Source organism: Aotus nancymaae, unplaced genomic scaffold (genome assembly GCF_030222135.1).
Source record: "Aotus nancymaae isolate 86718 unplaced genomic scaffold, 86718_ANA_hifiasm-v0.15.2.pri h1tg000015l_1, whole genome shotgun sequence".
Taxonomy (NCBI): domain Eukaryota; kingdom Metazoa; phylum Chordata; class Mammalia; order Primates; family Aotidae; genus Aotus; species Aotus nancymaae.
Genome location: NW_026988427.1, coordinates 8038893 through 8051018, shown reverse-complemented (window position 1 = coordinate 8051018; position 12126 = coordinate 8038893). Strand labels below are relative to the sequence as shown.

The 12126-nt window shown below is 56.5% G+C and overlaps 3 protein-coding genes across 4 annotated transcripts; 1 reads left to right on the top strand and 2 right to left on the bottom strand.

Moving 5' to 3' along the window:
• Positions 1 to 318: 318 nt before the first annotated feature.
• On the bottom strand, positions 319 to 2590 carry RAB24 (RAB24, member RAS oncogene family). Of its 2 annotated transcripts, none has more exons than XM_012466408.2 (8): positions 2042 to 2590; positions 1890 to 1958; positions 1617 to 1695; positions 1447 to 1514; positions 1267 to 1366; positions 999 to 1049; positions 796 to 858; positions 319 to 677 (listed from the first exon to the last, which is right to left on the bottom strand). In XM_012466408.2, exons 1-8 carry the CDS (start codon positions 2156 to 2158, stop codon positions 613 to 615), a joined length of 612 nt encoding a protein of 203 aa, XP_012321831.1. In that variant the 5' UTR covers positions 2159 to 2590; the 3' UTR covers positions 319 to 612. The 2 variants fall into 2 exon arrangements, with proteins under 2 accessions (XP_012321831.1, XP_012321832.1); XM_012466409.2 differs by having other exon boundaries at positions 2060 to 2265.
• Positions 2591 to 2669: 79 nt separating this feature from the next.
• On the top strand, positions 2670 to 6636 carry PRELID1 (PRELI domain containing 1). The gene is made up of 5 exons (XM_012466407.3): positions 2670 to 2953; positions 3498 to 3723; positions 5576 to 5689; positions 5787 to 5865; positions 6111 to 6636. Exons 1-5 carry the CDS (start codon positions 2862 to 2864, stop codon positions 6257 to 6259), a joined length of 660 nt encoding a protein of 219 aa, XP_012321830.1. The 5' UTR covers positions 2670 to 2861; the 3' UTR covers positions 6260 to 6636.
• Positions 6637 to 6753: 117 nt separating this feature from the next.
• On the bottom strand, positions 6754 to 11672 carry MXD3 (MAX dimerization protein 3). Its single transcript, XM_021673418.2, has 6 exons — positions 11536 to 11672; positions 11156 to 11261; positions 10438 to 10467; positions 10195 to 10309; positions 7456 to 7639; positions 6754 to 7378 (listed from the first exon to the last, which is right to left on the bottom strand). Exons 1-6 carry the CDS (start codon positions 11603 to 11605, stop codon positions 7263 to 7265), a joined length of 621 nt encoding a protein of 206 aa, XP_021529093.2. The 5' UTR covers positions 11606 to 11672; the 3' UTR covers positions 6754 to 7262.
• Positions 11673 to 12126: the final 454 nt, after the last annotated feature.

Sequence of the window (12126 nt, the reverse complement as noted above, 5' to 3'; positions counted from 1 at the left end):
TGAGTCACAGTCACAGGTCTGACATATGGGCCCAAACATGACAGATGCAGTAAAGCTGGTCAGACCAACCTGTATGAAGTGCTTGGCCCTTTTATCTCGACACAGCTCATGCACTCTCTTCGGCACTCAGAAGGAACTGTGAGCTTTGTACTACCCCAGCCCCAGTATCTCAGCTGTAACCCTGGGGAGAAATCTTGTTTTCCAAAGGAAAATAAGAGATAGGAAAGCCTTAATATAAAGCAGTGAGGCCAGCTGGGTGGCCCCAGAAAGAACTAGGTGTCCTGACACCCAATCCACACAGCAGGGAAAGGGGCTGGGTGTGATTCACAGTGCATTGATTTTATTTACAGATCAGAAGCCACTTAAATAATCTGCAGACACAAGTGCTGTCCAGGGCGGAAGCCTGGGGTCCAAATCAGCCCTTATCCCTCCTCATGCCCACAGTCAGCCCAATGCTGCCTCCGTTCCATGGGCCAGCACAGGCAGGTGCCACCTCTGCTGACATGAGGACCTGGGTTAGCTCAGACATTTGACTACCCAAGCCCAGTAAGGAGCTGGGTCCAGCCGCTCTGGGGAACTCCTTTAACTCTCCCAGGCCAGGTAAGTGGTGAATCAGTGATGACAACAGCTGTAAAAGTAGGGGTTTGCCTTCTGGCCCAGGTCCACGCCCTTGTCCTCTGTCAAAGAAAGAGGTGGCAGCTCAGCACCATTCTGTTGGGAATCAGGTAACTCGGGAAAGCGGCTAGATGCTGTGGGCCTAGAATAAGTCTCCATAAAGGCTGGGGAAGCACACACCTGTCATCACCTGGAAGGCAGCCACACTGACGTAATCCTCTGCCACTTTCTGGAAGAGCTCATCTGGCAGGAAAAATGATGATCAGTGAGGGCCCAATGCCAGTAGTCCTGGGATTTCCCAGTGACCCAGCCCTCTGTTCCCTATTCAGCTTCCTCTGGTGCCCCTGCCTGTTCCTGCTGTGAGGCCCCAGCACAGCACTCACCGACACTCTGGCCTGTCTTGCTGGATGTTTCAAAGAGCTGAGCTTTGATATCTGTAAAGAGAAGTGACTAAAGCCTCATACCTGAGAATTAGATAAGCAGACAAAAGGGAGGGCTAGCAGTTCAGGGAGTCTCCTGGACCCCACAGTTCAAGGAGGCCAGGAAGCCCTTCTGGAGTACCCTGCCCTAGCAGCCAAGGCAGTCCCTGTTTTCTGTGATCCACCCAGACAGCCACACACCCCCACCCCCCAAAGGGCGAGGAACAGCTACTGTCTGCATAGTCCTGGACATCATGGAAGTCCACACGTCGACGCCTCCGGTCTTCTTCCAGCAGGTCACTCTTGGTGCCACATAGGTAGATTTGGCAGCCCTGAGACAGAAGACAAGCGTCACCTCCACAGACCAACAGAACCCTAGCCCTTGGTTTTCTGGTGAGGTCTATTCACCTACCTCCTCTAGACTGCGCAGTTCCTTCACCCAGAACTTGGCTCGCTCAAAGCTGCTGCTGTCTGTGAGGTCTTGGTGTGGGGCATGCAGGAGACACAATCAAGTGGTCAGGGGCTGTTCTCTGGCTAGCCTGGCACCCACTTCTTGTGGGCCAGCCCAGAACTCCCCCTTACCATAGCAGACGATGGCAGCCTTGGCACCCCGATAGTAGATTCTACTCATAGCCTCATAGCGCTCAGAGCCTGCTGTGTCCTAAAGAGGAGGGATAGGCTCAGCCCTGGTCTGAGTCAAACTTAAGGCCATGTTCTCCAGACCCCACTATTTTCCAGATAAGGAAACGGGTCTATGAGAAACGAGTCTGTGAGGCCACAAATCAATCAGTAATAGGCACGACCTAAGCCTCCTCAAGAATGAGTCTCCCTAGAATAGATGCCCAGGGAACTTACCCAAATACCTAATGTCACAGTCCGGTCTCCGACCGACATCACCTTAGCAACGAAGGCGGCCCCGATGGTCTGCAACAAGAGGGAAGAGATCGGGGCCATAGGTGCAGATTACGCCCCCGCCCACCGTGCCTGGCCCCTCCGGGTGCACTCACGTTCTGATAGGGCCCCACCAGAAAGCGATCGTGCACGTAGCGCTCCACCAGGCTCGTCTTGCCCACGTACTCCTTGCCCAGCATCACCACCTTGACGTCCACGCGCTGCCCGCTCATGCTCCCGGGGCCGCTTCAGCCACGTCAGGGTCCTGAGCGGGGACGGGAGGCGAACCCGGATCTCCGCTCGGCCCAGGCAGCGCCCAGGCCTCAGACCCCAACCCCAAACGGCGCCAACCAACGATTCGAGACAGCGCGTCGGGCTCGAGCTCTGGCCGTGGCCTCGCACTTTCGGCAGCGCCCAGTGTGCCCCCGCTGTCCGGCCCCGGGCGCCGATTATCCTTCGAAGACCCCAAGCCCTGGGGCGGCCTGGGAGCGTGCGGGACAGCGTCCTCAACAGCGCAGCACGCCGCCGTGCAGCTCGCTACTCCGTCATTCGCTCGCCCGCCCGGCTTAGGCTCAGTTCCGGCTCCGAGTACCAATCGAACCTAGGGTCTCCTGCAACCCGGCTCCTACCCGCAGCGCCGCGACTCCCGCGGGAGGGGGCGAGAGGGAAAGGGGGCGGGGCCGCAAGGTCACGTGGCGCGGACGCCGGAAGCGGTGGCTACTGTGTGGCTGCGCCGGAAGTGGCGCGCAGCCGGACAACTCATGGCGGCGGCGGCAGCAGCGGCAGCTGCTTGGGCGCGGCGCGGTGGTGACTGAGCTAGGAGCCTGGCGGCGGGTGTGCGCCGAGCCCCGGCCCGGCCCGGCCCCGCCCCCGCGTGCCTCCCAGGCTCCGCACCCCTGATGCTGCGTGGGTGCTGAGCCCGCTCCGGCTGGGACGATGGTGAAGTATTTCCTGGGCCAGAGCGTGCTCCGGAGTTCCTGGGACCAAGTGTTCGCCGCCTTCTGGCAGCGGTACCCGAATCCCTATAGGTACGTGATGTTTGGGAGAGCAAAACCCCACCATCTCACTATTTGGAGATCGAAATATGGATAATCCCCGAGTCATGGGACCAGAAAGAATTCGACATCGAATCCTACGTAGACCTTATCGGGGAAGCGGCTGGGCCAGGCCTGCAAGGTCCTGAAGGGAGGTTGGGCCTGGGTGGTGCTTTACTTGATATCTTAGTGTAAGGTTCTTTTCTCAGGTTGGTGAGACAAGAGGCGGCGGCAGTAGGGGAGTTGGGAGGGATCTTGGGGTTGGAAATCCTATTCCTCTGCTCGTGGCGCTTTCCTGGGGTGCAATAAATCATGAGGTCTATTCCTGCTAGAAGGCCCAGGAATCCAGGTCAGCCAGATGGCGGGAGTTGGAATTTGCCCTGGGATGGGCTCTTAACTCTGGTGTGAACCATAGCACATACCACTCTGCAAGGTTACAGGCAGGCCTCTCTGGTCTTGGAGACTCCAAATGGGAATCCCCTCGGGCAGTCTCTTAGGGGCAGGCTCCTGAGGGCCACCTTCACTGTGACACCTGCAGCAAACATGTCTTGACGGAAGACATAGTACACCGGGAGGTGACCCCTGACCAGAAACTGCTGTCCCGGCGACTCCTGACCAAGACCAACAGGATGCCCCGCTGGGCCGAGCGACTGTTTCCTGCCAATGTTGCTCACTCGGTGTACATCCTGGAGGACTCTATTGTGGACCCACAGAATCAGACCATGACCACCTTCACCTGGAACATCAACCACGCCCGGCTGATGGTGAGACACCTCCTGCTGTGATTCTGCCTCCCCCGCCCCCAAATAGAGCTCTCCAGACACGTGTGTCTAGAGAGCCACGAGGGAGCTTTTGTGGTGTGAGGCAGGTCTGGGTTACTGAGGAGTGACAGCTGTAGAGTATCGCCTCACATTTTCTTCTTTTCAGCTGGTCACCCTCTCTGGACCTGTCTGACTCATTCATACAGTAGGGGAGGGGTACCCATCTCCTGAGTTGTCCTAAGTTCTAAATGCAAAGCACTCCCATCAGGTATATGGCACAGGCGTGATGCTGAGTGGGGGAGGCAGTGGTTTTCTTGTTTTTTTTTTGTTTTTTTGTTTTTTTTTCTGATGATAGAGTCTCACTCTGTCGCCCAGACTGGAGTGCAGTGGCACAATCTCACCTCACTGCCACCACCACCCCCTGGGTTCAAGCGATTCTCGTGCCTTGGCCTCCTGAGGAGCTGGGTTTACAGGCATGCACCACCAGGCCTGGCTAATTTTTGTATTTTTAGTACAGACTGGGTTTTGCCATGTTGGCCAGGCTGGTTCTGAACTCCTGGCCTCAAGTGATCTGCCCGCCTCAGCCTCCCAAAGTGCTGGGATTACAGGCGAGAGCCACCTCACCCAGCATCAGTGGTTTTCCAAACAGGAGCCCATCAAGCCATAAGGTACCTTGGATATGTCTCCAGAAGAGGCTTTCAGCCCTTTTTCTCACTTTGACTAGAGGAGTTTCACTGTTATTTGTCTTACCTAAATGGATTTCTGCCTGAGATTTGGGGAAAGGGCGTTCCATATACCTTTGATCTATTGCTTTTAAGAAACTTTTAAACTTATGGTTTAAGGAATATCCTACAGTATCTTCTTATATGTGAATATCCTGAAAGCTTTCAGCAAATTCTCTTTCTCAGCTTATTGTCCCAATAACCTTGAGAGGTGGATATTACTCTCTTGTGAAAAGATGGAAATGTGATTCATAGAGGGCACTGCCCCACAAGGTCTGAGAGTGAGTGGGTATCTTACTCTGCCTGAGTTATCTGAAATCATCTCAGATGGTCACAGAAGAGCACCACATCTGTGTTTGGTAAATTACTAAGATAGTGTTCCAGATGTGTGAGAAAGATCTCTTAAGTGTTTTTCCTGGAAAGGAATGTTCGACCTTTTCCTATCTGATAATGAAAAGTGTGATGATTGTCTTTTTTTTTTTTTGGAAATGGAGTCTCCCTCTGTCACCCAGGCTGGAATGCAGTGCTGCATTCTTAGCTCACTGCAACCTCCGCTTCCTGGGTTCAAGCGATTCTCCTGCCTCAGCCTCCCAAGTAACTGGGATTACGGGCACCCGCCGCCACACCCAGTTAATTTTTGTATTTTTAGTAGAGACGGTGTTTTACCATGTTGGCCAGGCTGTTCTCGAACTACAGACCTCAAGTAATCCGCCCGACTCAGCCTCCCAAAATGCTGGGATTACAGGCGTGAGCCACCACGCCCGGCAAATGTTTGTTTTTACTTGGACTGTCAGGAAACTCCAGAGCTGCAGCGGGTGGAAGGCAGGTTACAAACATTGCATGTGTCTAGAGGTGTGAAAACACAATCAGGGAGCAGGACGGGCTGGAAGGCCCTTTGCTGATCTCAGGAGACCTTGTGCCTTCCAGTTTTAAGGGTCAGAAGAGAGGTTTTTGAGAGCAAAATGACCTTATTTATGGCTTCTTGCTCTGTCAGTACCACTTGGGAGTGCAGTCAGTGGAAGGAATAGATTTTCATTGTATTGCTCCCCTCATGAAAAGAGACAGTCAAATTTATGTGCAAGTCGGCCAAATGGAAGACTGTATCACAACTGTGTCGGCCTGACTCTGCGTAGGTGGTGGAGGAACGATGTGTTTACTGTGTGAACTCTGACAACAGTGGCTGGACCGAAATCCGCCGTGAAGCCTGGGTCTCCTCTAGCTTATTTGGTGTCTCCAGAGCTGTCCAGGTGAGCAGTGTTGTGGGGGTTGCTGGGGCTCTGGAACCCAGGGCTTTCGGTATTGGGGATGGGGTCAATGGGCAACTCGGTATCCATCTTTTGCCAGGAATTTGGTCTTGCCCGGTTCAAAAGCAACGTGACCAAGACTATGAAGGGTTTTGAATATATCTTGGCGAAGCTGCAAGGTGAGTTTCTGGGTATGTGGAGATTCCTCATAGGGAGAGGCTCACTCAGCCTAGTGAGTGTGGAGTCTGGGTTAGTCATTGCCCTGCTCTGAGCTGGGACTCCTCATCTGTACTGGGTGTGGGAGGAGCGTGAATATCACCTTTCTAGTGGAGCCTGGCCCAGGGAAGGTTGGTGTCATGGGGGAGGGAAATTAGGTGGGTCTTTCAGGCACCCTCTGAAGCCAGCCACCTGCCCTTTGAAACAGGCGAGGCCCCTTCCAAAACTCTTGTTGAGACAGCCAAGGAAGCCAAGGAGAAGGCAAAGGAGACGGCACTGGCAGCTACAGAGAAGGCCAAGGACCTCGCCAGCAAGGCGGCCACCAAGCAGCAGCAGCAGCGGCAGCAGTTTGTGTAGCCAGCACCCCAGACAGCTTGGCTCAGCCCCTCTGCCCTCCCTCCATTGTACCTTATCATTAAAAATCCACTTCCAGCCCTATCTATGTCTGGGCGGTGGGTTGAGGGTATCCAGTTTGGCATCCACAGTACACCAGGCACGTTATCCAGTCTGAGCCAGGTCTGCTTATTCTCCCGTTGGGCAGCTGAGGACCCAAGCACAGAGGTGCAGTGACTTGCCTCAGGCCCCAGGTAGCCTGCAGGTGAACTGGCGATAAATGCTAGACTGGAAGCCCCACGAGGGCAGGGCTCTTGTTCTCTGATGTGTCTCAAGTACCTGGAACAATATCTAGCACGTAATAGGCACTCAATAAATACTTGTTGAATTCAGTCAGTCCTAGCTCTGGAGTCGGAAAGCTTTGGTTTGAATCTTGACTCCACTATTTTTGGACCTCTGGCAAGTCACATCATTCAGCCTCATTTCCACCATCTGTGAAGTGCAGACAGAAAAGCCTCCGAGTTGTGAGGATTAAGTGCACTGACCGGCACAGCCAGCAGTGTCAGTGATGGGAACTGATCTTATTTCCTCTTCCAGTGGCTTTGTGGTTGGGAGTTCCCCCATTTTCATCAGGTAAGACTACGGACAGGGGAAGTTATGAAAGAGGCTTTTAATGAAAATACTGTACAGTTATGTGAGGCAAAGGCCAGGGGGCCTTGTCCAAGAAGGGATGAGGCCCAAGAGGCTTCCTGTCCCCTTGGAGGCAGCAGAGCCAGGTGCTTCGGCTCAGGCCCAAGCTGCCTGCCCTGCAGGGGTTTAGGGAGGTCCTGATGAGTGCTGCCTCTTCCAGAGGGCCTGCCTGGCAGCCAGCAGCAGGGTGTCGGGGAGCACCTGTTCCCACACAAGGGTTCTTTTAGTCCATTCCAACAGGTGACTCCTAACAGCCCTTAAGGCTTGGGAAGAGCTCCTCCCTGGCAGGTGGGCCTGGCACAAGCAGAGGGCAGAGGCCCACCCTGGGTGAAGAACATCATAGCCAGGCGCCGCTGCCGTGTGAGTAGCTGTGCTCCTGGCCTGCGATGAAGCCCCGTAGCAGCTCGGCCTCACCCCCAAACACCAGGCTCTCCACATCCACCTCCAGCTCCTCTGCGCAGGGAGGGGTCCAATCAGAAGACCTGGCTTGCCCCGAGGGCCACACAACCCCTCAGCTTCGGGGCACTCACCTTGGTCTGAGTCTGACCGCTCGGAGGAGAGGCCTGAGGAGTCCAGGCTGTCTGCCCGCAGCCGTTCCCGCTCGGCCGACCCTGCCAGCCCCCGGAGCTGCTCCAGCTGCTCCTGCAGGCTCTGCTGCTTGCTGCGCAGCCTCTCCTTGAGCTGCCGGGCCCGCTGCTCCTGCTCCTCCAGTTTCTGCAGATCCCAAAGGAGCAAGGGATTGGGGTCAGCGGCCTGGGGGCTTGAGTCACACCCCAACACCACTCAGTACTGGGCCATGGCCACAGGGCTGATGCCTACTCCAGGCACGTGGCAACTAACTCCAGGTCCCAGAGGGTTGCACCCACACCTTCCAGAAAGCAAGCCCCTTTCCTGCCATGCACACGGCCTGTGAGGATGCTGCCTAGATTGGAGGTGGGGAGCGCCACAATCTCAAAGGCCTTTGGGGCCTACTCAGGGATAAAGGATTGGAGTGCTGTAATGTCCAGCAGTGGGAACTGGGGGGGCAGGTGCACTAGTGCGTGGACACGTTCTCAGGTGCCAGGTATATGCTGTCACAGGAAACAGGCCTGGCGCTACCAGGGCTCCCCATTTCTTTTTTTTTTTTTTTTTGAGACGAAGTCTTGCTCTGTCACCAAGGCTGGGGAGCAGTGGCATAATTTCCACTCACTGCAACCTCCGCCTCCTGGGTTCAAGTGATTCTCGGCCTCAGCCTCCCAAGTAGCTGGGATTACAGGCGCCACCACCATACCTGGCTATTTTTTTTTTTTTTGAGACAGAGTTTTAGCTCATTACCCACGCTGGAGTGCAATGGCGAACCTCTGCTCACTGCAACCTCCACCTCCCCAGTTCAAGCGATTCTCCTGCCTCAGCCTCCTGAGTAGCTGGGACTACAGGCACATGGCGCCACATCTGACTAATTTTTGCATTTTTAGTAGAAACAGAGTTTCATCATGGCCAGGCTGGTCTTTAACTCCTGACCTCAGGTGATCCGCCCACCTCGGCCTCCCAAAGTGCTGGGATTACAGGTGTAAGCTACCGCCTAAGCCCGGCCCCCACATTTCTTCACGAGAAGCTGGAAAGGCAGATTTTTCATGTGAAATGTCTTTTGAGGGGTTGAAAACTAATTTACATTTTAAGAAAACTACAGAACAAACAAAGGCTACCAGTTTGTAGCTCCTGGTCATGATCCCTCAAGAGTGCAAAGGCGTTAGCACCCTCCCTCCCATCCCCCTACCTCCCGCCAAGCTCTGCCAGCCCTGAAGTTCCAAGAAATGGAAGGCCAAGGGCTCTCCCAGCAGAGCCCTCAGTGGCAGAAGCTTACATTCAGTCACTCAACAACAAGGGGAAAATTGGGCCATGGGGCCATTTGGACTGGGCACAGAAAGAGGAGTAAGAGCTGCCGAGGCGAACATGGGGAGGAAGAAACGCTGAGGCAGAGGGAGGCTGGGAAGAGCGTGGAGCATTGAGCTGTGGGGAATAGGGAGAGACGAGGCCGAAAGTGCAGCCTCCTAGCAAGGCCTGGGTTATGAAGGGCCTTGAGATTCACAGGAAGTAAGGAGCAGAGGCTTTGACCTGTCAGGGGCGATTGGGGGGTTCTCAGCAGGAGATGGGTCTGGGTAATCTGTGTGCTGCAGAGATCATCCTAGAGCAAAGTAGAAGACAGCCTGGTGGAGGCAAAACAGGAAGCAGGAAGGCCGGGAAGAGGCTGGTGAATTAATCCAGGAGTGGGGAGATGGAGCCCCAGAAAAGGAGCATCCCCAGATCCTGCCCACGGGCCAGCCAGCACCTGAGGGGCACACATCATCCATCCGAGAACCAAGCCAGGCAAGCTCCGTGAGAAACTGGGCCGTTAACCCAACCAGTGTTATTCAGCCACAATGATGGTAATAACAGACAGCTGGGGGGCGCGAAGCTGTGGTTTATTTGCTCACAGCACCTAGGTCTATGTGTGCCACAGCCCCTCAGTGCCTAGAGTAGGGCCTGGCCAAACCAGGGCTCAATAAACACTTGGAGGAGATAATGCAAGCCAGGGACCTGGGCATAAATCCTGAATCTGCCTCCCATCAGCTGTGCGACCTGGCCCTCAGCCTAGCTGTGCCTCCATTTATTCTTCTGTCAGGAGGGTCAGGAGGGCAGGAAAAGTCCTGTGGTTTCCAAGGCCACAGGGCTGCCAGGGCCACTGGGCCTTTATTCAGCACACCCATTCTTGACCACCAGAGGGCACTGAGCTCAGCCCCAGCAGCAGCAGGGGTCTTGGGAGTGACTGGCATCGTCTCAGTCCCTTCCTCTCAAGTCGCTGGAGCTGCCTCCCAGGTGGCACCGGATAGACTGCCCATAACAGGAGGCTTTGAAGGATGGGAAAGCAGGAGAGCAAGGACCAATCCTCTACAGTCCCAAGGACCCCCACATACGTCCCATCACAAAATTCAACAGCCATCCCCTCCCATCAAACAGGAAGAAAGTTAGTCCAGACAGGGTAAGTGACTTGCCCAAGGTCTCACGGCTGAGATCTAAGTGATAACAGCTGTAACAGCAGCAATGAACCTTATAGAGTGAACTCGTTTAAGCCTCAACAACCCTGAGTTATTGTCTGCTTTTTTTCCCCATTTAATGGATTTGGAAAGTAAAAGCTCAGAGAGCAGTCCCAAGTCACACCTCAGGCCTCGTTCCCCAGTCCCACCAGCCCCTCCATAGCACAGCCCTCCATACACCACAGCAAGCCAGTCCGGCGCAGCAGGGGGCTTCACCTGGATGTGCATCCTGGCACGGCGCAGCAGGCTCAGCGTAGTGTATCGAGCACAGTCAGCCCCCAGGGGCATCTGCTGTTTCAGCCGCTCCAGACACCGCTTCAACTGGGCCCTCCTGTGGGGGAAGAGGTCTGGAGGGCAGTGCCAGCTCCATCTTGCTGGCCACAGGAATGGCAGGGGATGGAAGGTCAGAGGGAGGTGGCCCCTAGGGGCTGGCGCTGTCAGGGCAGGGCTGGGACTCACCTGCGCTTCTCCAGTTCATTGTGCACAGACCTGCCAATGCCAGAGAGGATGGGGTGAGGGGGAATCAGCTACTGCTCATGCCCTCAATCCCAGGGCCCCCAGTGGCTCAAAAGCCACTATAGATGTCTGCCCCAAACAAGCCCCCTGTGAAGACTTCATGCTGGCCTCAGACACCAGAGTCCCCTGGCAGGGTGAGGGGAGTCAAACACACACAGAGCCAAACGCTTAACAGAAGCCTGCCCTGCCCGGGGGGTACGGGGGTCCTAACAAGGCCCCCTACCAGCTGGTCAGGAAGGGCTTCCCAGACAGAGGTGACAGCTAAATGCAGAAACAGTTTCCCAAGCAGGTAGTGGAGGGAGAGGCATTCAAATAGGAGGGAACAGCATATGCAAAGGGCTGGGGAGAGGAGAGAAAAGGAGGAAGCCAGTGGGGGGTGGGGGGTGAGTGGCCCGATGCGTGGAGTGCCAGAGTGCGAGTGGAATTGGGACCGCCTCTGTTGTTTGCAGTTCCTGGCACATCTAGAGCTGCTCGAGAAGTCCTTGAACGAATTGAAAGGTGTGAATGTGTTTGGAGAGTGGAGAGATGGCAAGAGGGGTCTGAATGCTTCCTGGAGCAGGACACCTGGCCCAAAAGATGCAAGCAACAAGTGGACAGAGGAGGGCCCCACCGGGGGCGGTGCCCACCCCACCCCCACTCCCGCCGCCCCGGCCCTCCTCACCGCCCGCTGTCCTGCGCGCCAGGAGCCTGGGGAGGTCGCTTCTTCCTCCTGTGGATGAGGCCGGGACTGCGGTGCGGGCACAGGGACGCATAACCATGCTCGGCCTCTGCCAGAGAGAGCCCCCGCCCGCGTCAGGCTGGGGGTGGATCTGGTCCCAGCGGGAGCCCCAGGCACAGCACGGTTCAGGAAAGGCTTCTGGCGCCAGGACTATTTCCCCAGCCCTCCCTGCTCTACAGCCCCGGGGTCCTCTCGAGTTGAGGGCGAGACGCCCCGGGGTTACTGTCCTAGGGCCATGCATCCTTCAAGCCGGAAGCCAGGTCCAGTCCAGGGCAGTGTCAGCGAGGTCGCCGCCCGGAATCCAGCCAAGGGTTCTTCCTCACCTCTCTCACGGCGCTCCAGGAACTCGGCCGCCTGCAGCAGGACCTGGATGTTGCTGGCCACGGGTTCCATGTCGGCGACAGCTGGCGGCGGGCCGGCCTAGGGAGCCGGCCGGAGCAGCGGCTGCACCACTTTTGTTACAAAGTAACTGACACGGTGCAACAAACACAGGGGCCCGCCCCGCCCCCGGGACGCCCCGCCCGCGGGAACGCCCAGCCCTTGGCCCCGCCCCTCTGGGCGGCCAACGCTCCGGCAGCCGCCGCGCTCCAAGTGGTCTCGGAATCTCCAGGGGCAGGTAAGGGCGCCGGCTCCAGGCCTGGCCCTGGAGTGAACCATCAGGCTGACGGGTGCTGCTTTTTGCCCGCTTCTCTCATCCACCCACGCCGGCTCATTGGCGTCTTTGATCTCAGCTTCCAGCCCCGTGCTGGTTACTATCCCCGCACGTAGCAAGGCGCTTTGAGGGCCAGACGGTCCCCTGGAGGCCCCGACGGTCCCCTGGAGGCCCCGGGCCCAGTCGCTGCACGTGGGCGCCGCGGGGGCGGGGCCTGCCGGCCGCCGCTCGCCCATTCGCCCATGGCCTCTCGAGGCTAGCT